The following is a 25,909-nucleotide window of genomic DNA, read 5'->3' on the forward strand; positions in this document are numbered from 1 at the left end:
ATTGATAACTGTCCTTTAAAACTCTGAACGAGGGGTGAGGAACCTCAAGCCCAGGGGGCAAATGCAGCCCCCCAAAGCTCCCTATTAGACCCTCAAGACTCTTGTGAGGCCATATCCTCTCCCAAGGTCACACCCCTCATGGGATCCGATGTATATTCTTCTTGAGTGCCTTTGCGTGACTGGAATGCGGCCTTGAGCTCTGTGTGTGATAACACTTCTTGTTTGCCTCGATGGCTGATAGAGATATGTGTGGGTGCAGAAACCTCTGACTTTCACATGGCTGAAGTCATAGAATCATAGAATAGTAGAGTTGGAAGGGGCCTATAAGGCCATCAAGTCCAACCCCCTGTGCAATGCAGGAATCCAAATCAAAGCATTCCCGACAGATGGCTATCCAGCTGCCTCTTGGATGCCTCCAGTGTCGGAGAACCCACTACCTCTCTAGTAGGGTTGCCATATTGCCCAGATAGCCGGGTTTTACCCGGATTCTATGCATGCCACCCGGCGCCTGGCTAGCCCCTTATGTGGCCCGGATTCTCAGCTTTAATTAAAAAAAAAAAGTTTCTAGGTGGTCCGGTTCTCGAGATATACATAAAAACGTCAGCCACCCCCCTCGACTGTTAAATCTTTCTTTAAACAGTACTGTACTATAGCACTTTGTAGCTTTAACCCCGCCCGTTCAGCATTGCAGCCAAGCAGGGATTGTGTTTCAGTTTCATTGACCTGAGGCAGTGTCTAGAAAACAAAATGGTGGTTTCACCCCCTGTTTATCTGAAAATCTCACAAATTAGGTAAGTATATACATTTCAGTTTTTTTTCCTCTTGTGTGCAGGAGTCAGAGCTTGGGCAGTGTTTTGAAAACCTTCCCAATACTTGCTTTTTGTAAAAGCAATGCTAATCCCATATGCCCAAAGTAAATCCCATTTAATTCAATAGGACTTACTTTGAGTAGACATGGTTATGAATGTGCTGAAAATCAATGGGACTTTGGAGTGAATGCAGAAAAGAATTATGTTTGTGTTCTAACTCTTTCTGTCTCCAGTCCTATTTTAAAGCAAGTAGGCAGGGCTTACTTAGGTATTACAGTTTTTATTCTGTAGGAAAGTAATACTGATTTTTTTAAAACTAATACTGATTTTTCTGCAATGACCAACTGGTTTGACAATAAACTATTATATGGGCTATGTATTTATACATCTGCAGTGTGTGCGTGTGCGTGTATGGAGTAGTCTTTCCAACACCCCTGTGAGGTACGGTTGGAAACCAAGGCAGCTCACAACAAGAAATAAAGCCATTTAAAATCCAGTAACCATAAAACAAGTATAAACAGTTGCAAAACAGCGTAAAGTGGCATGATTCAGAATTTGGGTTGTGTGAATGAAGTTGCTCATCACTTGAGGTTGCAGTTCTGTCCCTGTTTGAGTAAGCTCCACTGAATACGCTGGGACTTGCTTCTGAATAAATAAACTTAGGATTTCACTATAAATATCTTTACAGTTTGTGTAAGTAATAAATATATTTGATAGTCATGCTTATATACATATTTCTTCATTTATCATATTTTTGGTTTTTGGTTAGGAATCCTGACTGGTTGTGAGATGCTTAGTTTTTTGCCTTACTCATAGGAATCTTGTTGTGGTTGGTATGGTATTACATTTAGGAAAGTGTTACTGCCTTCTGTGTTTTTTTTCCCTATTTGCATTTCACTTATCTTTAACCTCACTCCGTTACAGCCATAGAAGCAACAGCAGCATATGCAAGATAATTAACTCCCATTAGTGATAAGAACAAGAATTTATAATTATTATTTCAATTAAAACAAGAGGCTTATCAATACTTTGAAGAGGACCAGATATTTATTTTCTTTCTGAGCCCAGGACTGGGTCTTTCATGATGCCCGGGGGGGGAGCAGGAGAGTAGTCCATAAGACAGACATCCTGGCATTGGTAATCTAATTAGCAAGGTATGTGTGGGGTTGTTGTACACTTCCAGGCCCAGTTTCATTTTGAGTATGGAGGTGGAATCTGTGTAGATGTGGTTGAGAAATTTTGAGTTAAGCAAAGCTCTGCTTTTATAAAACCTAAGAAACATACAGATACTTTGAATGTCTGGGTGCCTGCACCAGTGGAATACTGGAGGAACTTGTAAAACTTGCTGCAATAGTATTTAGAACTGAGCATGTGGTGTGAAAGACTCCTTTTCCTAACATTTTGGCTTGTTTTTCTCCACCCACCACATCTCTGAAATATATTGTATATGTAATGGTTAACCGTGCTGCTGCCCTGACTTACTTTATGTTTGTTGCTATTTTGTGTTTTTATTATGTTTTTATATTGATTGTGTATTTTTATTGTTTTTATTATATTTGTAAGCTGTGCTGAGCGCTCTTTTTAACAGCAAAAGGGCAGGATATAAATTCTCTTAATCAATCAATAAATACTCCATAGTGTTGGAAACTAGAGTCTAGGCATTTAAGGCTGAAAATGTTGCTTTTAAAAAAAAGATTTCTCACATCTTTCCCCAGTTTTTGGTGGTAATTCCTAGGCACAAAAACAAAACAACTGGACAATCCAAATATTAATATGCAAATATTTGCATAATATGCAAATAATATGCAAATAATTTGCATAATATGCAAATTAACCTGCCTGGATTTGTGGAACTGGAATATGGCAACCCTACTCTCTAGGTAATTGGTTCCATTGTCGTATGGCTCTAACAATTAGGAAGTTTTTCCTGATGTTCAGCCAAAATCTGGCTTCCTGCAACTTGAGCCCATTATTCCGTGTCCTGCACTCTGGGATGATCAAGAAGAGATCCCGGCCCTCCTCTATGTGACAACCTTTCATCTGCTTGAAGAGTGCTATCATATCTCCCTTCAGTCTTCTCTTCTCCAGGCTAAACATGCCCAGTTCTTTCAGTCTCTCCTCATAGGGCTTTGTTTCCAGTCCCCTGATCATCCTTGTTGCCCTTCTCTGAACCTGTTCCAGTTTATCTGCATCCTTCTTGAAGTGCGGAGACCAGAACTGGACGCAGTACTCAAGATGAGGCCTAACCAGTGCTGAATAGAGGGGAACTAATATTTCATGCGATTTGGAAACTATACTTCTGTTATGCAGCCTAAAATAGCATTTTCCTTTTTACAGCCACAGTGTAGCCTACTGTACAAAAGTAAGACTCATCTATTGCTCCACCCATTTTTCCTCTGGCCCCATCCCACTTTGGCCTCTGGCTCCACCTACATCTGGTATGCACCCCCTAGAAGGTTGCCCATGAGGGAATGTGGCCCTTGAGGTAAAAATGATGACCCACTGTTGCTCTAAAATGTTGGGCCAGCTCTATTTCTTTGTAACATATGAATTGGGAGAGGCTGGCATGTGGGCATGCATTCTTTCTTCTTCTGTTTCCTGGGAGAAGGTCTGATCTAGAGAAGGGAGGGAAGTGATCAAAGGGGGTAGCGCCTACAGAACCCCCCCTAAAACGTAAAAAGTTTGGCAAACGCTGCCTTAGCTCATTCATACAGTACAATGAGGTGGAAGCAGTGAAATGCTGAACATGATCTCCACTCAAGTCCAGTAGGATGGGGTTGAAAAGTGAATCCTGATAACAGAACAACACAGAGAGAAAGAAGCAGAGAGGAAAAAAACCCTTATCCCTAGATCCTTTTTGAATAGCTTCTCCCAATGGACGCATGCAGGGCCAACGAGAGCGGGGAAAAGTCGGAACAAATTACCAGGGCCCGGTGGTCTGGAAGGGGTCCCGGGTACCGACTATGTTGCATATGTTTTTTTCTTTCTCGGTAGTATCATTATTTGTCAATTGTTTTTGACATCCATTGTAAAATCAGTGAATGTCAAAGAAAATAATGATATACAAAATTCTGTCAGTTACCTGCAATATAGACTCTAATCAACCAAAGAACTACTAATTACATATTAAGAACAGAATATAATTATATTTTAATGTAATTCTTAACAAAATATATATTTCATGTTCAATGCACACACAATTCTGAATAATGGCTTGCAAACTTGTGCAGTGAATCAAGCATTTCAGAGTATTTCTGACTCTATACGAACATTCGCTTCTCCGCTTTGACAGTATGACAGTGCACTCATCTCATTATGTGCAGTTGCATTTGTATGTTTTCATAAATGAACACCGTGTGAATACAACAAAGTTATTGTGTGATACACATTGTGTTGTGTTACACATACAAGTTTAAGGTTTGAAGTGTATGGTTAGTTCATGTGGGTGCTTATATTATTGATGTTTGTCATTAGGATCTTAATATTCTCAACAGGTATGAATATTATATTTATTATTAACATAAAAATGATATCACATATTTATTTTATTTTATATCACAGTGAATTTAAAATAACTATAATACATTTTTTAATTTTAGATATTTTTTCAATTCTTACCATGGATTATCATCACAAACAAAGATATTCAAGTGCAATGTATTTAATGTTCTTTTGGACACTGTTACTGGCAATATGACAACACAATTTGAGGCGGCAAAAGCAATAAATTCTTTATTCAGCATTTTATGGAAATTCCACGAATTAGAGGATGAAGGAATTCTAGAAAAGGCAAAAAAACTGCAAATATTAGCGAAAATAATTTGCAACGAGCTAATACATCTTAAGCCAGTATATAAATCAAATTTGCAAGAAAATTTTCTTTCGCCAATAAACCTTTTGAATAGTCTAAGACAATTAAAACTTGAAATTCTTTTTCCAAACATAGTTGTTGCTTTAAGGTTGTTCTGCACCATACCAGTAACAGTGGCTCAAGCAGAACGCTTTTTTAGTTGTCTTTCTAAAATAGAGGACATGTTAAGGTCTACAATGGCCCCAAACCGATTGGCAGATTTAGGTTTACTGTTGAGGCTGAATTAGCGAGAAAATGCGATTTTCTGAAGTTATTGATTTATTTGCAAATCACAAAGCTCTTAAAGCGCCACTGATATACATGTGATACAGTAAATTTCACAAAATGCAACTTTCCTGAATCAATTGTTTTAAAAATGTAGCTCTTTATGAATAAAGTTGCATTTTGTGAATTGTGGGTACAATTTTATTTTATTATGATAAAGTATATATATTAAAAGTTTTAGTTATCCTTTAATTACAAAAGGTTAAATGGCCTACTTATATATTTTACAAAAAAATTACAATTTATTTTTAAAAATATTTCTATCTGTATTTTCCCTTAGTTTTCAAATAAACAGGATCTCCTGTCAAAATTATAAAAATGTAAAAATTTAACATTCTAGTGAAAAACAAAAAGCAGGTGCTTTAAGTAGTTAATTTTAAATAAGTTGCATTATATGAGTATTGCAATTTGCAAAAAGTTGTAATTTGCAAGGTTGCATTTTGCAAGTATTTACTGCAATGTGAATTATAATATGATTTGTATATGTTCTTTAAATTTTTATTTTTATATGTTCTTTAATTTCTATATGTTCTTTAAGAATAAATGTTTTCTTTTTGTATTCCAGGTTTCATTTGTATATCAGGCAGGACATATTTGTTTTTTGTTTAATATAACATATGTGATTTTAATTTAAGTTTTTAAAAAATGTTTAATTTTTTTATATGTTCTTTAAGAATAAATGTTTTCTTTTCATATTCCATGTTTCATTTGTATACCAGGCAGGGCATATTTGGGGTTTTTTTGCACATCAAGACAAATCCTGTGTAAATATTTTTAGCTGGTCCACCATTGCTGGGGGGCCTGAAATTTTTTTTACACTGGGGCTCTTGGTGGCCCTGGACACACATGCCATTTCACAGTTTGCTCCACCACTCTCTGACAATGCCTCCGCCCTCCAATCCCCCCTTTTATTGACTTACATTTCATAGAGTTTTGGAAGGTGGGAGAACACATCCGATTCTATAGTTCCCAAGGCGTCATTCTGAGAGATTTCTCTGTCAAGAAAATGGAAACATAAGCCAAGGTGGCCTCACCATTTTTCGGAAGCATCAACAGTACAAATATACTTGAAAAAAATGAAGGGAATAACTTAAAAGAGTGCCAGCTTCGAATGATTCACAAATCCTGGATTAGAGAGTGTTAAAACACAAAACTGGCTTAAAAGAAGAATATATTTGTAAGAACCTGCTACAGAAATAGAGGATGGAGGAAAAAAGTCCTCCAGCACCTTAGATTCAACAGCGTAGTTTACAACTGCAGGAGCAGCGATCTGTAGGACAGTGAAGGTGGAGGATCGCATTTTTGAATGCTCTCATCTGCTAAAAAATCAGGATATCATGAGAACTTCAACTTAACTAAGAACTGGTGCTTGAGTTTGGGTGTTTTCCCCCTCCCCTCTTCTTTTCTTTTGTGTCACATTGTTTAGATCGTAAGCCCACGAGCAGGGACTGTCTTATTTTAACTGATTGTACATAAGCCACTCTGGGAGCTTTTGTGACTGAGGAGCAGGGTATAAGTGCTCTAAACAGACTGATAGATAAATACTTGCAAGGAGAACATAAGAGCATCAGAACAGCTGCTGGATCAGGCCAGTGGCCCATTAGTTCAGCATTCTCACAGTGGCCAACCAGATGCCCAAGGTAAGCCCAGAAGCACTGGAGCACAAGAGCACTCTCCCCGCCTGTGGTCTCCAGCAACTGGTATTTGGAAACATACTGCCTCCAACTATGGAGGCAGAGCATAGCTATCATAGCTAGTAGCCATTGATAGCCTTATCCTCCATGAAAATAGGCACAGCAGGAAAATGACTAGGCTACAACCACTCTCTTTGATGTGCTATTTTTCTATTTGCAGGGAGTTTGTTTATACATACAAAAGTGATATTCTACTTGGGCTGTGCCAGATGAGCAATTCAGCCATCTGGAAGTATCATTAGCTAGTTGTTTCTATGGCAACACAGCCGACTCTTTCATCACGTAAGAAGGATGCTTAACAGGCTTTGCTAAGGCCATTAATTTAACAAAGAGACTGGTCTGACCACTTCAGCAGTTCCTTCTACTGCAGAAACTCATCTTCTTCTACTGCAGAAACAGTTACAAAACCACAGGCTTGGAGGGGATCCAAACACCCAATCTTTAAGGAAGACTGTGACGCCCTTCCCTGGCTCTCCCTGTCAGGTTCCTACCTGCTCGTGGCTACTGTCTGTCACTAGGCACCACCAGGGACTCCACCAGTCCGGACTGTCCTTTTTTATGGTTTCTCTCTCCGCTCTAGCATAGACCTCACCAGATCCCCCTGCTAGGCAGCACCACCAGTCACATCCTATAACCAGTATCCCCAGAGACTCTGCCTGAGTCTCTCTCAATCAGGTTACCTCTGTGACTGCGTGCTTAAGCTGTCCCCAACCCCCTTGTATCACTGCAGGTAACTCATAACTCAGGGTTGCTCTAGATACTTATGAATGTTATAATCTCCTCTTCACCGCTGCCACCAATTGTTACAGTTTCCCTTCAGCCTTGGTCATTACCTTACCCTCCCTTCTGGTCTGTGAAACCCCAGCCAAGGATCAGGCCTTTGGTAAACCAAATATAGTTTTTATTAAATAACAGAGATAACAAGATTACTTTTCTAATGGTACTTAAGCATATGGTTTCATCTATTTCTGTGATACTTGACTTATCATGAACTAGAACTCCCACTCTCTCTTTCTCCACACGCTGCTGACATCCACCACCAAACACTTCTCAAACAACCCAGCAACGTCCACCCAGATTCACCACAGATTCTCCACCCAGATTCAACTGTCATTCTTCCATTTATACTCCCAGCCATTCAAACACTCAGCCAATCATCCAGCATTCTACTGCTCATTTACTCCCCCCTCCTCTTTCATTCCACTTACCATGTATCTTCTATACAAACAGCACTTACCATATATACATTAATACAGGAACATCACAAAGACAACTCAGAAACTTCAACTGGTCCAGAGTGCAGTAGCCAGATTGCTAGCTGGGGCTCCCTTTAGATCTCATAGAACCCCGGTTTTAAAACAGGTGCATTGGTTGTTTCTGGGCCCAATTTAAGGTGCTCACATTAAATCTAAATGGTTTAGGTCCCAAACATCTGAAAGACTACCTCCTTCCCAACAGACATTCTTGGATGTTGAGATCTGTACAGGGGGGTCTCCTTGGCAGTTCTGCCACCCTTGGAAGCCCTGAGGGGGGATGGCCCAGGAGAGCGCATTCACTGTGGTGGCCCTTAAGTTGTGACACCTCCTCCCCACTGAGTGCGTCTAGCAACTTCGCTGTAAGGTTTAAGGCAAATGCTGAAGGCACATCGCTTAACCCTGGCCTTTGACACCTGAGACATGTATTTTTAGGATCCACCCTGTTTAGGGATTTTAGGTTGTTTTTAAATTATTTTAATGTCATATTCTAACATTATTATATCCCGCCCTGGAACCTTTGGGTGAAGGGTGGGTAATAAATGATAATGAAGGTGATAATACATTAATGGGATGTCATTTGCCGCCCTGGCCTCCTGCTGGGAGGAAGGGCGGGATATAAAATAAATAAATAAATAAGTAAGTAAGTAAACAGAACAGCTTTTAAACTGACTGAGGGGGGAAACCCGACAGGAGCTGAGAAAGGTCCGGTTCGGAATAAACCTCCCCCCTGGGATAAAAACCAAAGAAATGATGAAATTTTAAAAGGGGTAGGCCTAGAAGTAGGCATTGTGAGAGCAGGGGCACAGGATATAAATTCAGAAGAGCAAAATTACCACAGGCCTAACCACAAGTGCCAAAGACACTTGAAGAGAGACACTGCTTACAAGTGCCTGTACGCTAATGCTAGGAGCCTGCGAACCAAGATGGGAGAACTGGAGTGCTTGGTCTTAGAGAAGAGCATTGATATAGTGAGCATAACCGAGACCTGGTGGAATGGAGAAAACCAGTGGGATATGGTTATCCCTGGATATAAACTATATCAGAAGGACAGGGAAGGACGTATTGGTGGCGGAGTCGCTCTATACGTGAAAGAAGGCATTGAATCCAGCAAGCTCGAAACCCCAGAAGAGGCAGAATCCTCCACAGAATCGTTGTGGGTGGTGATACCGTGCCCCAGGAGGGACTTAATACTGGGAACGATCTATCGTCCCCCTGATCAAAATGCTCAGGGAGACCTTGAGATGAGATAGGAAATTGAGGAAGCATCCAAACTAGGAAATGTGGTAGTAATGGGTGACTTCAACTACCCGGACATAGACTGGCTGCATATGTGTTCCAGTCATGACAAAGAAGCAAAGTTTCTAGATATTCTAAATGACTATTCCCTAGATCAGTTGGTCATGGAACCGACCAGAGGGACGGCAACCCTGGACTTAATCCTCAGTGGGGACCGGGACCTGGTGCGAGATGTAAATGTTGTCGAACCAATTGGGAGCAGTGACCACAGTGCTATTAAATTAAACATACATGTAACTGGCCAATTGCCAAGAAAATCCAACACGGTCACATTTGACTTCAAAAGAGGAAACTTCACAAAAATGAGGGGATTGGTAAAAAGAAAGCTGAAAAACAAAGTCCAGAGGATCACATCACTCGAAAATGCTTGGAAGTTGTTTAAAAACACTATATTAGAAGCTCAACTGGAGTGCATACCGCCGATCAGAAAAGGTACCGCCAGGGCCAAGAAGATACCAGCATGGTTAACGAGCAAAGTCAAGGAAGCTCTTAGAGGCAAAAAGTCTTCCTTCAGAAAATGGAAGTCTTGTCCAAATGAAGAAAATAAAAAAGAACACAAACTCTGCCAAAAGAAATGCAAGAAGACAATAAGGGATGCTAAAAAAGAATTTGAGGAGCACATTGCTAAGAACATAAAAACCAACAACAAAAAATTCTATAAATACATTCAAAGCAGTAGACCATCTAGGGAGACAATTGGACCCTTGGATGATAAGGGAGTCAAAGGTGTACTAAAGAACGATAAGGAGATTGCAGAGAAGCTAAATGAATTCTTTGCATCTGTCTTCACAGTGGAAGATATAGGGCAGATCCCTGAACCTGAACTAACATTTGCAGGAAGGGATTCTGAGGAACTAAGACAAATAGTGGTAACGAGAGAGGAAGTTCTAAGCTTAATGGATAATATAAAAACTGACAAATCACCGGGCCCGGATGGCATCCACCCGAGAGTTCTCAAAGAACTCAAAGGTGAAATTGCTGATCTGCTAACTAAAATATGTAACTTGTCCCTCGGGTCCTCCGCCGTGCCTGAGGACTGGAAAGTGGCAGATGTAACGCCAATCTTCAAAAAGGGATCCAGAGGGGATCCCGGAAATTACAGGCCAGTTAGCTTAACTTCTGTCCCTGGAAAACTGGTAGAAAGTATGATTAAAGCTAGATTAACTAAGCACACAGAAGAACAAGCCTTGCTGAAGCAGAGCCAGCATGGCTTCTGCAAGGGAAAGTCCTGTCTCAGTAACCTATTAGAATTCTTTGAGAGTGTCAACAAGCATATAGATAGAGGTGATCCAGTGGACATAGTGTACTTAGACTTTCAAAAAGCGTTTGACAAGGTACCTCACCAAAGGCTTCTGAGGAAGCTTAGCAGTCATGGAATAAGAGGAGAGGTCCTCTTGTGGATAAGGAATTGGTTAAGAAGCAGAAAGCAGAGAGTAGGAATAAACGGACAGTTCTCCCAATGGAGGGCTGTAGAAAGTGGAGTCCCTCAAGGATCGGTACTGGGACCTGTACTTTTCAACTTGTTCATTAATGACCTAGAATTAGGAGTGAGCAGTGAAGTGGCCAAGTTTGCTGACGACACTAAATTGTTCAGGGTTGTTAAAACAAAAAGGGATTGCGAAGAGCTCCAAAAAGACCTCTCCAAACTGAGTGAATGGGCAGAAAAATGGCAAATGCAATTCAATATAAACAAGTGTAAAATTATGCATATTGGAGCAAAAAATCTTAATTTCACATATACGCTCATGGGGTCTGAACTGGCGGTGACCGACCAGGAGAGAGACCTCGGGGTTGTAGTGGACAGCACGATGAAAATGTCGACCCAGTGTGCGGCAGCTGTGAAAAAGGCAAATTCCATGCTAGCAATAATTAGGAAAGGTATTGAAAATAAAACAGCCGATATCATAATGCCGTTGTATAAATCTATGGTGCGACCGCATACTGTGTACAGTTCTGGTCGCCTCATCTCAGAAAGGATATTCTAGAGTTGGAAAAGGTTCAGAAGAGGGCAACCAGAATGATCAAGGGGATGGAGCGACTCCCTTACGAGGAAAGGTTGCAGCATTTGGGGCTTTTTAGTTTAGAGAAAAGGCGGGTCAGAGGAGACATGATAGAAGTGTATAAAATGATGCATGGCATTGAGAAAGTGGATAGAGAAAAGTTCTTCTCCCTCTCTCATAATACTAGAACTCGTGGACATTCAAAGAAGTTGAATGTTGGAAGATTCAGGACAGACAAAAGGAAGTACTTCTTTACTCAGCGCATAGTTAAACTATGGAATTTGCTCCCACAAGATGCAGTAATGGCCACCAGCTTGGACGGCTTTAAAAGAAGATTAGACAAATTCATGGAGGACAGGGCTATCAATGGCTACTAGCCATGATGGCTGTGCTCTGCCACCCTAGTCAGAGGCAGCATGCTTCTGAAAACCAGTTGCCGGAAGCCTCAGGAGGGGAGAGTGTTCTTGCACTCGGGTCCTGCTTGCGGGCTTCCCCCAGGCACCTGGTTGGCCACTGTGAGAACAGGATGCTGGACTAGATGGGCCACTGGCCTGATCCAGCAGGCTCTTCTTATGTTCTTATGTTCTTAAGTAAGTAAGTAAGTAAGTAAGTAAGTAAGTAAGAATAGTAGTGCCGGACTGAAGTTTCTGGCATGTTTATGGAGTGGGTGAAAATCCTCCCCAAAGACTGTAAAATCTTTAGGGAGGGGAAGTTCCAACACGTGTGTGTGTGTGTGTGTGTGTGTTATTTATTAATTGACAAGGTGTCCATGGAGTTCTTCTTGCAAGGCCTGGCTGAAGAGTACTTTCATAATAAGTGCTAAAATGACCAATGGGGGTAAGCATCTTTTCCACCCCAGCATTCTCTTGGGAAAGATACTAAACCATCATTCCCATGGGGCATTCTGTCTCTGTAGCATAAGACACCAAGTCAGACCTATGGTCTATCTAGCTTAGTACTATTGCAGGGGTGGTTGGGAGCTGTGAGTTGCTTGCATCTCTCTGTGCTACAGTAGGGAAGAGGGTCAGCTGTCAGGCTCATTGCCTGGTAGAAGGGAGATGGAGAGGGCGGTGAGCTAAGGGGTCATCTAATTTGGTACTTAACAAACTGATTTATCACAACCTCCCATGCCAAAGGCTTAGAGCTTGCAGAAGTCTTGGTTTTTGCCAGTTGAGTTACTACTATTATTATTAATACTACTAAATACTATTATTAATTACTACTTAATCTACTGTTTCTCTAGTTGTATATAATTTAGAGAACTTGTAAAATGAAAGAAACAAAAAGGGAGAGCAGGCAGTAAGGGGGAAAAAGATTCCCCATTGATCGTCACATTCTAGAATTAATTTGAATGAATTATCTCTTAATTTATAAAAACTCTACATATTTTCAGCCACTCTCCATAAACAGCTTAAAAAAATATCCCATGTTGTCACTTTTGATGCATGACCCAAGCATTGCCATAGCAACTGGTCTCCCAATTAGCCTTCAGCTGCTCACAATCGATATGATTAGACAAGGTCAGCTTCAGAACCAATACTATGGATTTTGTTAAAAGGCTATGGCAGATCAGGAACAGCAAGAAAAAAGGACTGGGTAATTTAATAATTTTGCTGCCAGACATGAATTTTTTTTGCTTGTTTTAAAAAAGCAGAAAATAAAAGCGTCACCACCTCCGCCACCATAGAACAGCATGAGGATGGCTACATCCATTATGAGTTGCCTGAACACTTCTAAGAGGCAAATCCTTCTAATCCTTTTTCTACATCCAAGAGTAGGTTAGAGTTGCTGAAATCAATGATGTCTATTTATAGAGAAGCCAATCTCACCGGTCTTTGTGTGACCATTGTGCAGATATCTATTATTATTTTATTTTTAAAATTTATATCCTGCTTATTGGGAGCAACCATTACCTGTACCAGGGCTGGGGGAACCTGTGGACTCCAACTCCTATCAGTCCCAGCCAATGTTCAGGGTTGATGCAAGTTGTAGTGCAACAGCATTTGAAAGTCCCCATCCCTTACTTGTCATGCGTTCAATTTTGTGGGCTGAGCTCTGTAGAATTCCCTCCTGCTAGAAGTCAGAGATGTGCCATCCCTGCTGAGTTTCAGATGCCTGGTTAAAACCATTTTATTTCAAGAGGACTTTACATCATGAATGCTTCTCTAATGTCTTAAAAAAAAATTTAAACACATTTTATTTCTTCTTTGCCATACAAATATCAGAACAGTATAAGACAATACATAACATACATCCAAAGAAAGAAAAAAGGCGCATTATTTACATTGTTGCATATAAAGAATTCAATTTTGTGTTAATTGTCCTTGTTTAATAATTGTTCTCTTTTCCACTTTGAGTTTTCCTGTATAGTCTTTTCAGAGTGGTCCATGTACACACACACACACACACACACACACAGACACTCACTCTTTCACTCACTCACTCACATAACCCCATATGCAGTAAGACTTGACCAAGATGGTCAACAATCTTCTACTGCATTTCTTAATTTTTTTCTTTTTCTTTCTTTTAAATCACCTTCTTAGGTGTATAAATCAAAAACTTTGTAATAATTTAAATGCCTGCTACAATGTACTGACCTATAGCTTATACAATCAAAACATATATACATATATACATAAATAAATTAAAAAGGAAGAAGAAAAATAAAAAATAAAAAATGTTTTAACATTATAATAATAATAAAAATAAGAAATCAATCAATAAAAAAGAGGTGGGGAAGAGAGTTACTGAGATTAATGTAAGCTTTAAAAACATAACATTTAATATACGGAATGCCATAGAGATCCAGAAATTTATTTTTGGTAGATGGATTTAGTGCAATAAACTGCATAGACTACCCGAAGCCATCCCTCCATAATGAGGCATGAGTTGATGGTTTATAGAAATCATGATCCCCCACTGCTACATAGCTTATAAACATAAACCATTTAATATGAAAGTTGTCTTTTTTATTTGGATCCTGCCTCGCCAATCTTTGTTGTGTTAATTTTTCCATTAAAGCTGTTCCATACATGAGAGTACCATAATTCTATTAAATTGTAATCAATCTTTTTCCAATGACGAGCAATTACAATCCTTGCTGCCACTAGTAAGGTTACTATTAGATCCTTAGAGTGCTTGTTGTTGTTGTTATGTGTCTTCAAGTCGATTACAACTTATGGCGACCCTATGAATCAGCGACTTCCAAGAGCATCTTATCTCCTTGGAAAATCAACAAGAGAGCCATAACAGGATCAGAATTTTCTGATGTTCTTTGTTTTAAATTTTTAAATTTCTGAGACATTACATTTCTGAGGTTTGAAATATTAAACTCCCAGAGTGGTTTAACAATTAATCCCTCTTCCCAGGGAAGGCTGGGAATTGTAGCTCTGTGAGGGGAATAGAGGTCGCCTGGCAACTGTCAGCACCTTAACAAACAGTTTCCAGGATTATATGGGGGGGGGGAACCATGATTGTTTAAAGTGGAATAATACAGCTTTAAATGTATACTGCAGATGGGGCCTGAGGCTAAACTGGAAACTGAAAGGACACTGAAAGGCAGGACCTCCCTCTGGACGGGCTGAAAGTAGGAAGGCAGGAAGGCCAATGGGGGGCAGCTGAGGGCAGACTGAACTTAGTGGGGCAATACTCCACCTGCCTTATTGGACCAGCTTCCACTGTTGCGCACTGATATCTTCAAAAGTTAAAAGACTTCATTTTTTAAAAAAAACCAACGAGCAGCTGTCAGGACCACAGGAGACAGCCTCCCTGGCTTCCTGCACTTACAGGAATGCCCAGAAGAGGATGCCATGGGGTTTTCAGAAAGCGGAGGCACGTGGCAAGGCTGCAGAATGCAGACCACCCAAGAGATGACTTGAGCAATGGAAGAAAGGGCACTCACAAAACCCCTGGGCCACCTCAAGGGTATGGTGCATGCAATATTTCACAGAATTCTCCTCTCCCATTTGATAATATTCAAATGCATTTTCTTTTCTCACTAACTGATGGAGGACAGTCATGAAAATGTGGAAGCATTGTGTTCAGAAAAGTCATACTCAAAGTAGACCCATGGAAATAATAGATGCAACTACATTAATTTCAGTGGATCTGTTTTGAGTATGACTGAGTTGGATACCACTTTTGGCACAGCACTAGAGGGTAGGTAAGAGATCTCATAATATGAACAATAAGCAGAAAGCTTGTTATAGACGAAAAATGTCCCTATTTCTTGTTGCTGTGTGTTGTTTTTTGCAGGAAAGAATAAATGACACTGACCTTTATATAAATGACAATTCACAGCTGCTGTATTTATTTATCATTTTGACGAACTGTATGAATCAATGTGCTCTCCATTGATACCTTGCAAGCTACATTGCCATCAATTTCATATCATGCCACCATGTTTCCATCATATTTAGTACTGAAAATAATTAAAACAAGGTGACTAGATACCCTTGGCTAAGGATGGAAGGTTCTGTCTATTTTGGTTCTCTCAGTTTCTCATTTTTCCACTCAGTTCTCCACATTTCTGCAGCAACTTGCAATTTTTTTTAAAAAAAATCCCCATGAAAATTCTTCAGCATTTTAGTGTGGATTTCTTCCAATTAACATATTTTTGCATGCAGGTTTGACTAATGTACACATTTTTACAAGCAATTTCTCCTGATATAATGCATTTTTGTATGTTCTTTTCACTCACATATCCATTTGTCTGCACACTTTCCCCTAATATATGCATTTTTGTAAACATTGCTTGGTTGGAGAACGGCATCGCAAAAATTCGGATACGTGCAAATTTCGAAGGATGGCTGTGTTTCAGTTCTCATATTGTTTCAGAAAGTGAGAATCGGCCAGATTCAGCTTGAAATGCAAACTGAATTGAATTTCTCCCCCTTACTCTTGCCTATATAATGTAATTCAGGGGTTGCCAACCTTTTTGGGCACATTTGGAATGTTGGGGAAATGCTGTGGGTGCCAGTCACAAAATGGCTGCCAAGGAGCAGGGTGGAACAACACAAAATGGATGCTGTGGGGGCACAACATAATCTAAAAGAGCAGGAAAAAAAGACAGGCTCACAAAATGGTGCATGCATGTTCACTGTAGGAAAGGGTGAGCTGTGCAAACAGCAATGGAGCAAGAAAACCAAATGGTCTCTTGGGTACTGTTGATTTTTAAAGGGTAATTTACTGAGACCTTTTGCAGGTGCAATAAGAGGTACTGGCGGCACACTGGTATTCATGGATGCCAGACTGGCAACTCCCGCTTTATCTGTATTGTGACCCTTTGATGTGCTTTTCATTTCCCCCACTGATATGGTATAGGACTCTCCAAAACTGCCCAGTAGCAACTGTAAGATTGTTTCTTTGGGTTTTATGAAGATTTGGGAGCAGCACATGAGCTCAGAAACACTGGCCACTGTGGCTAAATGAATAAGCACCATTTTTACAGAGCATCGGTCTTCACCCATTCATTCAAAAAGTTCTGTCACAAACATAGAGAAAGCTCTACTCTGTGATAGCAGCTGCGAGTTACTGGCAGGAATAACAAATGATCAACAATGTTTTTAAAAAATAATTTCTTCAAGGAACTGTAAGGGTAGCACAATAGTCAAGGTCTCTCCCACGGATAGGTCTTGGCAAGAAATAGCAAACTGCCAGGTGCTCCACAAGAGGGTTGGAAGAGGGAAAACAAACAAGCCCTCTCAATTATGCTATTGAGCCATTGTCTGATTGCCTTGCATTGCCAAGCTTTGGCAGAACTTTGCCAGCTGTGCTCTCATAGAAAACAACCTTCCACTTTCTTTCCATAGCCAAATTTTTGGGTAGGGTGGGCATAATTTGCGGGAGCCTACAAGCTTGAAACACACTAGATACCAGATTAGGCTCCATCGTGCAATAGCTGGATGCAGTGGTGGCTGGTGCCCATTAGGGTGGATGGCAGGGAGGCCAACAGTAGGCAGAGCTGGAGCCAATGACAGGCAGAGCCAACTAAGTCTAGGTTTCCCCCCATCCTTCTAAGGATGCTAAAGAAGAGGAAGCTGAGAGCCCGAGCTCCCCTCTGAACTGGATGTACATAATAAGCCGGGGGTTGACTGATGGGGCAGCACCCCATTTGCCCCAATGGATGAGCCTCCACTGGCCAGATGATTGGGCAAAGATATATGATTGGTTGAGTCAAATGTCTTTTACAGTGTGGACAGGACTAGGAGTTTTGCAGCCAATAAAAAAATGTGGTTGGACAGCAGAGGCCTGACTAGCGTATCACAGAACAATTGGAGTGTTGGTCCTACAAAGGATTAAGATGGGGCTGAGAAACCACTGGCTCGCCAGATGCTGGACTAGAACTCTGATCACCTCTAACCATTGGACATGACTGCTGATGCTGATGGGAGTTGAGAATCCAACCAACAGTTGGAGTGCCACAAGTTTCCCTTCTCCTGGACTAAGCATATAGATGTCTCCATCTTCAATGAGATCCTCGTTCTGCTTCCAAGATAATAACTATTGAGCAACCAGGAATTAGAATTGGATCCTAATTCTAATCTTTTTCAGTCTGAGGGCTGCATGCTTTTGTGGGCAGCCTTGTGGGGCCCTCCCCAGTGGTCCTACCCAGAGATAGGCAAGGCCAGAGGCAAATGTGAGTGCCACTAGAGGCAAAAGTGGGTCAAGCAGCAAACATGGCTCATGTCTTTGTACAAGTCAGAGGTTTCTATACACACATCTGTCAATCCTCCATCTAGAATTATCACAGTTCAAGGGCACAGTCCAGCTAAGCAAAAGCAGTCAAGGAGGGCAGTGATCAGGGTCAGTGAGAGGTGTTACTTGGGGAGGAGTTGAAGGTCAAATGGAAAGGCCTGGAGGGTCATATTTGCCCCTCACCTACCCCACCTGAGGTTCTCCACCCCTGTTTGGGATAAACTGCTTTGGTTAGGAAGACAAAGAGTGTGAAGTTGTTGGATTTGGGACCAGGGAACGGTGAGAGAGAACAACCCTTTACCAATTTGGTAGGGCCATTGTGGACCAGTTAAAGATGCTTCGTTGGCCAGTTCTGGCCCATGTACTGTCAGCTGATCACTAGGCATGAGGTTCAGAAGCTAGTTCCTATCCATCTGAATTCTGACAGTCCTGCTTTCAGTACTGATCCGCCGGGTCTTTTTGTTCCTGATTGTTTATGCATCTGCTGATTCTCAGGGTTTTTTCCAGCAAAAAAATGGTGCAATTGCTAACAAAAATGCGAATGAAAATGCTTATGCTGCAGGCACTTGTTCCACTGAGTTAAGAATGCATCAGCTTACAGGAAAGCTGATTACAAAGAGAATAACGTAAAATTCAGAGCAATTTAAAAAGAAAAAAAGCCGTGCGAATGGCAGCCACACCCCACTGCAAGAGATCCAAAAACAATGCGGATTGTCGGATTATGTCAAAATCCGGTACTAAATCTGATTTTGTGAATATTACCCCCCATCCCTACTGCCCTCCTAGCTATTTGAGACATGGCTTCTCTAGTCTCGGCATTCACAGGGACTTTTCCCACGTTATTTAATTTTTTGATTTAATGTGCCAAAACATTCTTTCAGACTGGAAGGAAAGGGGAGGGCAACACCCCACGAGAACATTAAAAGCTTGTTCTCTACTCCCTGAGAGAAAATGCATATATAGAGTCATGAAAATTCAGCATTAGGCTCATTGGCCTCCAGACAGAGAGAGCCCTGCATAAGCTCTAGTAATGTAAATCAGGAGTGTAGCTCACAAATTGCTGTCCCTTGAGAGTATACCCTTGAACGCGAGACCACAAAATCAACATGAGTTTTGCTGTGCATTTCAATATTTGGGTCATATGAACAGTATTCAAGAGGCAGTTTATGAATCCTAATCTCATTTGTAGGCATCTGGTCCAAATTCAAGAGTCTCTTAAAACATTATCAAAAGGGCTATTACAATGGAGGCATGGAGAGGATGGTTAGCTGAATCTCTCCTCTAGCCCACCTATGGTTCCTAAGTCTCATGTGGCTTGTTCCTGAGCTAAGGGTAGTGCCAGGCAGATCAAGGGGGTGGAGCTTAACAGCACCTGCTGGAGGCATGGAAGACACTTGGCTGATTTCCCCATTTCTGGAGAAGCTTGCAGGTATACACCTAACAGCTGGATGACCACATACTAGAGAGCCCCAAGGCAGCTGTTGCTTCACTAATGGTCTGGCTCAGACTGATGGCTAAAATAGAAGCTGGAGGCTCTGCCCCTTCCTGACTCTTAGCTGGGCCCTGATCCAGGCAGGTTTTTCACTCCTTCTGAATGTGAGGAGTAGTCTCGTGTGGCTAGCTGGGCACTTTGCTGAAGCTCCTACCTGGCTCACTGTGCTTCTGTGGGCTCAGGGGTGATGGGGGAGAGGGAAAGTCTGAGAGCCAGCCAGGAGTCCAGGCAGCTGTTATGGAGACCTCCAGTCCTGCAGCTCAAATGCCAGGGTCTGAAGGCTTTGCAACCATGGCAGTTTTGTCACAGTGTTGCTGGATGGGTGCTCCCTCTGTTCCTTTTTCTCCAAGGAGACCCTAGGCTCAAGGAACGGGCAGGGCTGAACCCTGTCAGCTGGTCAACGCCTGGCTGTGTCTAGATCCTTGGGTGAAGGCTGATGAACTGGAAGGCACAGCTTATAGGGAATGCTCTGATCAAGGTGAACAGAAATTAGTCCAGTCTCATTAACTTTGGCCCCTCACCTTGAGATTTTACTCCAGGTATGGGGAACTTGTGGCCCCCACATGTTCTTAGACTCCAGCTCCCATTAGCCTCAGACAGCATGGTCAATAGCTAGGGATGATGGAAGGTATCATCCAACAACATATGGAAGGCCATGGGTTCCCCATCCATGCTTCACTCCTTCCCGTGGAGACCTTAAGAAAGGGATGGAGTGGCTGAAACTTCACGTTAAGCCATGAGGCCTGGCAATCTTTCTTCCACCTAACTTAGAACAGACACCCCCTAGGACAGGTCCACAGCCGGAAAGGTAGCAACGAGAAGGACTTCAGGGAGCAGAGAACTCTTGCAGAAGAAAAAACTAATAATAATAAAAAATGCAGGCAGCCTAATAGTGAAGGTTTTTGAATGGCAATTAATACAAATACATATGCAGATAAAATAGTTCTATCAAATTAGTGCTTGTCAGTTAGCCCAAGACCCTTGCATTCATTAGCTAGAAAATGGAAGGTGGGAGGTTTGCTTGTAATTGAGCGGTTGAGTAGACTGCTGCCTGCACTTTTGGTTAGCTTAGAAATAATGGCTTAGAGAGATTTCCTCGTTCTGAAATGAAAGGTGGATATTCCAGGAAGGGGCCAGAAAATCCCTCATGGGAGTTAACCCCCCACAGGCCAGATGTGACTACTTGCCTTATCAACTTTCCTATATTAACTGTTATGGATGGGCTGTGAGCAGCAGCCTGGAGCAAGTCGGGAACTGGGAATCTAGGCCAAAGAGCTATTAAGATCAGATGGCAAACTGGAAAGAAGGGCCAGAGAATAATCCAGAGGTCAGAACCAATTATAGGGATTAGCTAGAATCCCACCCAATTCGGATTTGGTACCGAACTTTCCATTAATTCGTTTATTCTCAATCGTTGTGGATCCGCCTCTAAAATTTCAATATTTTTTTTTAAAATGAGGCTCTAAAATATCAATATTAAGAATGATACTTTTATCAATATTTCCTTTCATTTATCAACATTTCTTCAAAATATTTATTATTTATTATTTGATTTATATCCTGCCCTTCCTCCCAGCAGGAGCCCAGGGCGGCAAACAAAAGCGCTAAAAACACATCAAAACATCATAAAAACAGACCTTAAAATACATTAAAACAAAATAAGAACATTTTTTTAAAAAAAGCTTTAAAAACATCTTTAAAATGGTTAAAAAATATTGTTTTTTTTTTAAAAAACATATTAAAAGCAATTCCAACACAGACGCAGACTGGGATAGGTCTCAGCTTAAAAGGCTTGTTGAAATAGGAAAGTCTTCAAAAGGTGCTGAAAAGATAACAGAAATGGCACCTGCCTAATATTTAAGGGGAGGGAATTCCACAGGGTAGGTGCCGCCACACTAAAGGTCCGCTTCCTATGTTGTGCATAGGACCTCCTGATAAGATGGAATCTGCAGGAGGCCCTCATCTGCAGAGTGCAGTGATCGACTGCATATATAAGGGATAAGACAGTATTTCAGGTATCCTTGTCCCAAGCTGTATAGGGCTTTGTACACCAACAATAGAACCTTGAACTTGGCCCGGTAGTAAATGGGCAGCCAGTGCAATTCTTTCAGGAGGGCGGTGACATGTTGGCGATACCCTGCCCCAGTGAACAGCCTAGCCGCCACATTTTGCACCAGCTGCAGCTTCCGGAGAAACCTCAAGGGCAGCCCCACACAGAGCGCATTACAGTAATCCAGCCTGGAGGTTACCAGTGCGTGGACAACAGTGGTCAGGCTATCCCAGTCCAGAAACGGCCGCAGCTATCTTACCAGCTGAAGCTGGTAAAAGGCATTCCTAGCCACTGAGGTCACCTGGGCCTCTAGCAACAAAGATGGATCCAGGAGCACCCCCAGACTATGGACCTGCTCTTTCAGAGGGAGTATGACCCCATCCAAAGCAGGGAACTGACCCATTATCTGAACTCAGGAACCACCAACCCACAGTGCCTCCATCTTGCTAGGATTCAGAGTCAGTTTATTGGCCCTCATCCTGCCCACCATCCTGTCCAAGCACCAGTCCAGGGCTTGCACAGCTTCTTCCGATTCAGATGTTACGGAGAAATAGAGCTCGGTATTGTCAGCATACTGCTGACACCTTGCCCCAAATCTTCTGATGACTGCTCCCAAGGGCTTGATATAGATATTAAACAGCATTGAGGACAAGATGGTACCCTGCGGCACCCCACAACACAACTGCCAGGGGGCCAAAAGACAGTCACCCAATGCTATTCTCTGAGAATGACCTTGGAGATAGGATCGGAACCACTGTAACACAGTCCCTCCAATACCCATCTCACCAAGTTGGCCCAGAAGGATACCATGGTCAATGGTATCAAAAGCTGCTGAGAGATCAAGTAAAAATAACAGGGTCACACTCCCCCTGTCCTTCTCCCGATAAAGGTCATCCATCAGGGCAGCCAAGGCCGATTCAGTCCCATAACCAGGCCTGAACCCAGACTGGGATGGGTCAAGATAATCTGCTTCATCCAAGAGTACTTGCAATTGCTGCACCACAACCCTTTCAATCACCTTCCCTAAAAAGGGGGTATTTGCAACCGGTCGGTAGTTATTATAAACCAATGGGTCCAGGGTGGGCTTTTTCAGGAGTGGTCGGATCACCTCCTCCTTCAAGGCGGCTGGAACCACTCCCTCCCGCAATGATGCGTTGACCACACTCTGGATCCACTCGGTCAAACCCCCTCGGCAAGCTTTAATAAGCCAAGAAGGGCAAGGGTCGAGAGGACACGTTGCTGGACGCATCATCGGAAGCACATTGTCCACGTCATCAGGCCGCATCAACTGAAACCGTTCCCAAGAAGTTGCAGCAGACTTTGCACTGGGTACCTCATTGGGGACTACAGTAGATGTGGAGGGGGCATCAAGACTGCTACGGAGGCGAGCAACTTTACCCTCAAAGTGCCTAGCAAACAATTCACAGTGGGCCTCCGAAGGGTCTAAAACTCCATTTCCTGGAGTTGATGTCAACAGACCCCTGACAATATGGAAAAGCTCCACCGGATGGCTACTTGAGGATGCGATGGGAGGCAGAGCAGTGGGCCTTCTTCGCCGTCCTCACTGCCACACAGTAGGCATGGTTATGATGTTTCACTCGTGTCTGATCAGCCTCACAGCACGTCTTTTGCCACTTGCGCTCTAGCTGCCATCCAGCCTGTTTCATTGCCCTTTGCTCACTGGTGTACCAAGGTGCAAACCTGGCTCCACAAAGCTGGAGAGGGCGCTCGGGGGCAACCGTGTCGAGAGCCTGATGTGTCTCACTGTTCCACAGCATGACAAGGGCTTCAACAGGGTCACCTGCTCTATCTACTGGGAACTCCCCCAGGGCATTCAGGAACCCTGTGGATTCCATTAGGCTCTGGGGGCAGACCATCTTAAACTGTCCACCACTCCTGCAGGGAAGGATCAGAGCCATAAGTCTAAACTTTACCAGGAAGTGATCTGACCATGACAATGGGGTGACATCCCCCCCCCCTATCTCCAGACCACCCCTTCCTCCATCTGGAGCAAAAACGTATGTGTCGGGCCACTGACAACTTGAGACAGCCCCATGGTCATCATGGAGGCCATGAAGTCCCGAGCCGGAACACTAGAGGCAGCCTCAGCATGGACATTGAAATCACCCAGCACTATTGTTCTGGGCTCCTCCAACACCACAGCTGAGATGGCCTCCGCCAGCTTGGTCAGAGAAGTTGCCGGGCAGCAGGGTGGGCGGTACACCAGCAGCAACCCTACTTTACTGTCTCCTTGGCCCGACACCAGGTGCAGGCCTTCACAGCCAGCTCCAAGTCAGAGTGGTTTCCTGGTGACAGAGATGGAAGTTCTGTAGACCACAGCAACGCCTCCCCCCCCCATCCCTGCACACTGTGCTGGTGTTGCACTGAGTATCCAGATGGACAAAGCTAGGTCAGATCAACTCCTCCCAGCTCACCCACCCAGGTCTTGGTAATGCACACCAAATCGGCACCTTCATGTACAATCAAATCATGGATCAGAGTGGTCTTATTTTATACCGATCTGGCATTAAACAACAACACACACAGGCCAGTGGGCACAGCAGATGAGCAACAAGGAACCCATCCATGAGAGGAGTGGCAGCAAGGAACAAGGCGCAGATAGCCTTGCCCTCGTCTTCTATGGTAATTCACCACATCCCCATGGCTATATTTCCCTCTACCCATGATCACTGAAATTGGGGTGGCATCACCCATGTTCCTCCATACTAAGACTCCTCCTAAACCAACACGAGCCCACCAACAAAACCTGCCTGAGCCAACTATTCCAGTAGGCCTCTGCGAGGATTGGGAACAGTCATACCCATTCAAACCTTTTCACACAGGCCCCCTTCTGTCTCACACCCAGGGAGGGCCAGCCTTCTGCCAGTTACAGACTCTCACTCTGAAGGCATCTGGCGACTTTCTTCTACCATTCAGTTCACTGCACAGGCTCTCACCCTGTGCAGGAACTACAGATGCACCATACGCCCTCCCCACCACCAATCTCCTCTAGATTGGTTTAACAGAAAACAAATTAAAAAGAAAAAGAAAAGAAAAGGTAATAGAAAGGGGGTAGTGCCCTCACCCTCAGGACTCCCTAAGGGGCTCCCCAAGGGCAGCTGAGCTTTTATGCCTCCTGACCCAGCCACCAGCTGATTGAAGAGGCTGCAAGATTGACTGCAGCCTCTGTCTGGAGCTAGGGTCAGGCAGGGGGTCCTAGTCCTTGCAGCACTTACCAGGGACTTCAGCTGTCTCGAGGTACAGCAACCCAAAGGAGCGAGCAGCAAGCACCCAGATGCTCAGATAGTCACTCCCAGGGCAGGTCTTCTTCAGTCCCCTAGTGCTGCAGTTTCCTTTCAAAATATTGATATTTTCTTTAACATTATTGGCATTTCCTTTAAAACTATTGATATCAATATTTTTTTTGTGAGGGGAAAAAGGATTGATAAAAACAGTGGATAGTGGACAAAGGACAAACTCAAATTGATACCGGCCTCTCAACGGGACTTTCAAAGCAGCACTAGCCAACAGATCCCATCCCTAGAACCAAATAACAATGCCAGAAACTGAAGAGCTTGAGTAGACCTTGTTGCTCAAGCAAAGTTTTACTAAAATAGGAAGCCCTCTTATAGCCTTTCCTGCCAAGGAAGAGCTGATGGCCAGCCTGGGTGTAGTCAGTCCAGAAAGTTCTGCAACGAAAAGCTGTAGTGACACAGCTCACCATACGGGGCAGTGATCAGCATTTCCTAACAATAACAGTCTAGTTATTGGTAATAATCAGACTCTAGGGAGAAAGCAGTACTAGGCATACCTTCCAACTCTTCCTGGCAAATCAATGTCCCTATTTTATCCCTATTTTGCCTTAGGGAAGTTTTTTTTTTTTAATTTCCTGAAGAGGCAGTAATAATTTTAAATTAATAGCATTCCAGACACTGTGTTGATGAAAACAGACAAGCCTTAGCAAAAATTGCTGCCTTCACAGCAATAACCACCACTCTTTTACGGATGAAAATGGGGGTGGCTTGAAGAATTGTGCATTCCCAGTGTGAACTGACCTGGCTCGCTTCCAGGTGACCAGTTTATTGAGCATTCATCCTGATTTGTCTGCACAAAATTTATGAGGAGGTTATTTTAAGTTCACTGTTTATTACACATTCATTTTGATTTGTTTGCAGGGAGACTGTTGCATCAAGCAATTGTCATCCCACACTTTCTAGTGCATTTCCCCATTACTTTCTTTACTGCAAAAAGTCTATTTTTCATGTTTGTGTCCAGGTGTGGGTTTGTTGCACAAACGTTCCAAATCTCCTTTAATTGCACAACCTGAATTTGTCAGTAGGTGACTGACTGAATCCCACCTGCTAAACAGCAACAGTCTGAAAGCGGCCCTGTTCTGCCCCTTGCAAACTAATGTGCATCGATGGCTTATGTTCTGATGCAGATCTCGCTACATTTATGCTGCTCTAGACGTTGTGGGA

General features: G+C 42.7%; 1 protein-coding gene across 3 annotated transcripts in view; it reads right to left on the reverse strand.

Moving 5' to 3' along the window:
- The window catches only part of FSHR (follicle stimulating hormone receptor), a 148,449-nt gene that overhangs the window by 60,779 nt on the left and 61,761 nt on the right, over positions 1 to 25,909 (reverse strand). For all 3 annotated transcript variants that reach the window (XM_061625657.1, XM_061625658.1, XM_061625656.1), the window contains exon 3: positions 5,865 to 5,939. In XM_061625657.1, coding sequence (XP_061481641.1) covers positions 5,865 to 5,939 — 75 coding nt within the window. The remainder of the gene's footprint in view (positions 1 to 5,864; positions 5,940 to 25,909) is intronic.

This window comes from Rhineura floridana, chromosome 4, assembly GCF_030035675.1.
Source record: "Rhineura floridana isolate rRhiFlo1 chromosome 4, rRhiFlo1.hap2, whole genome shotgun sequence".
NCBI classification, from domain to species: domain Eukaryota; kingdom Metazoa; phylum Chordata; class Lepidosauria; order Squamata; family Rhineuridae; genus Rhineura; species Rhineura floridana.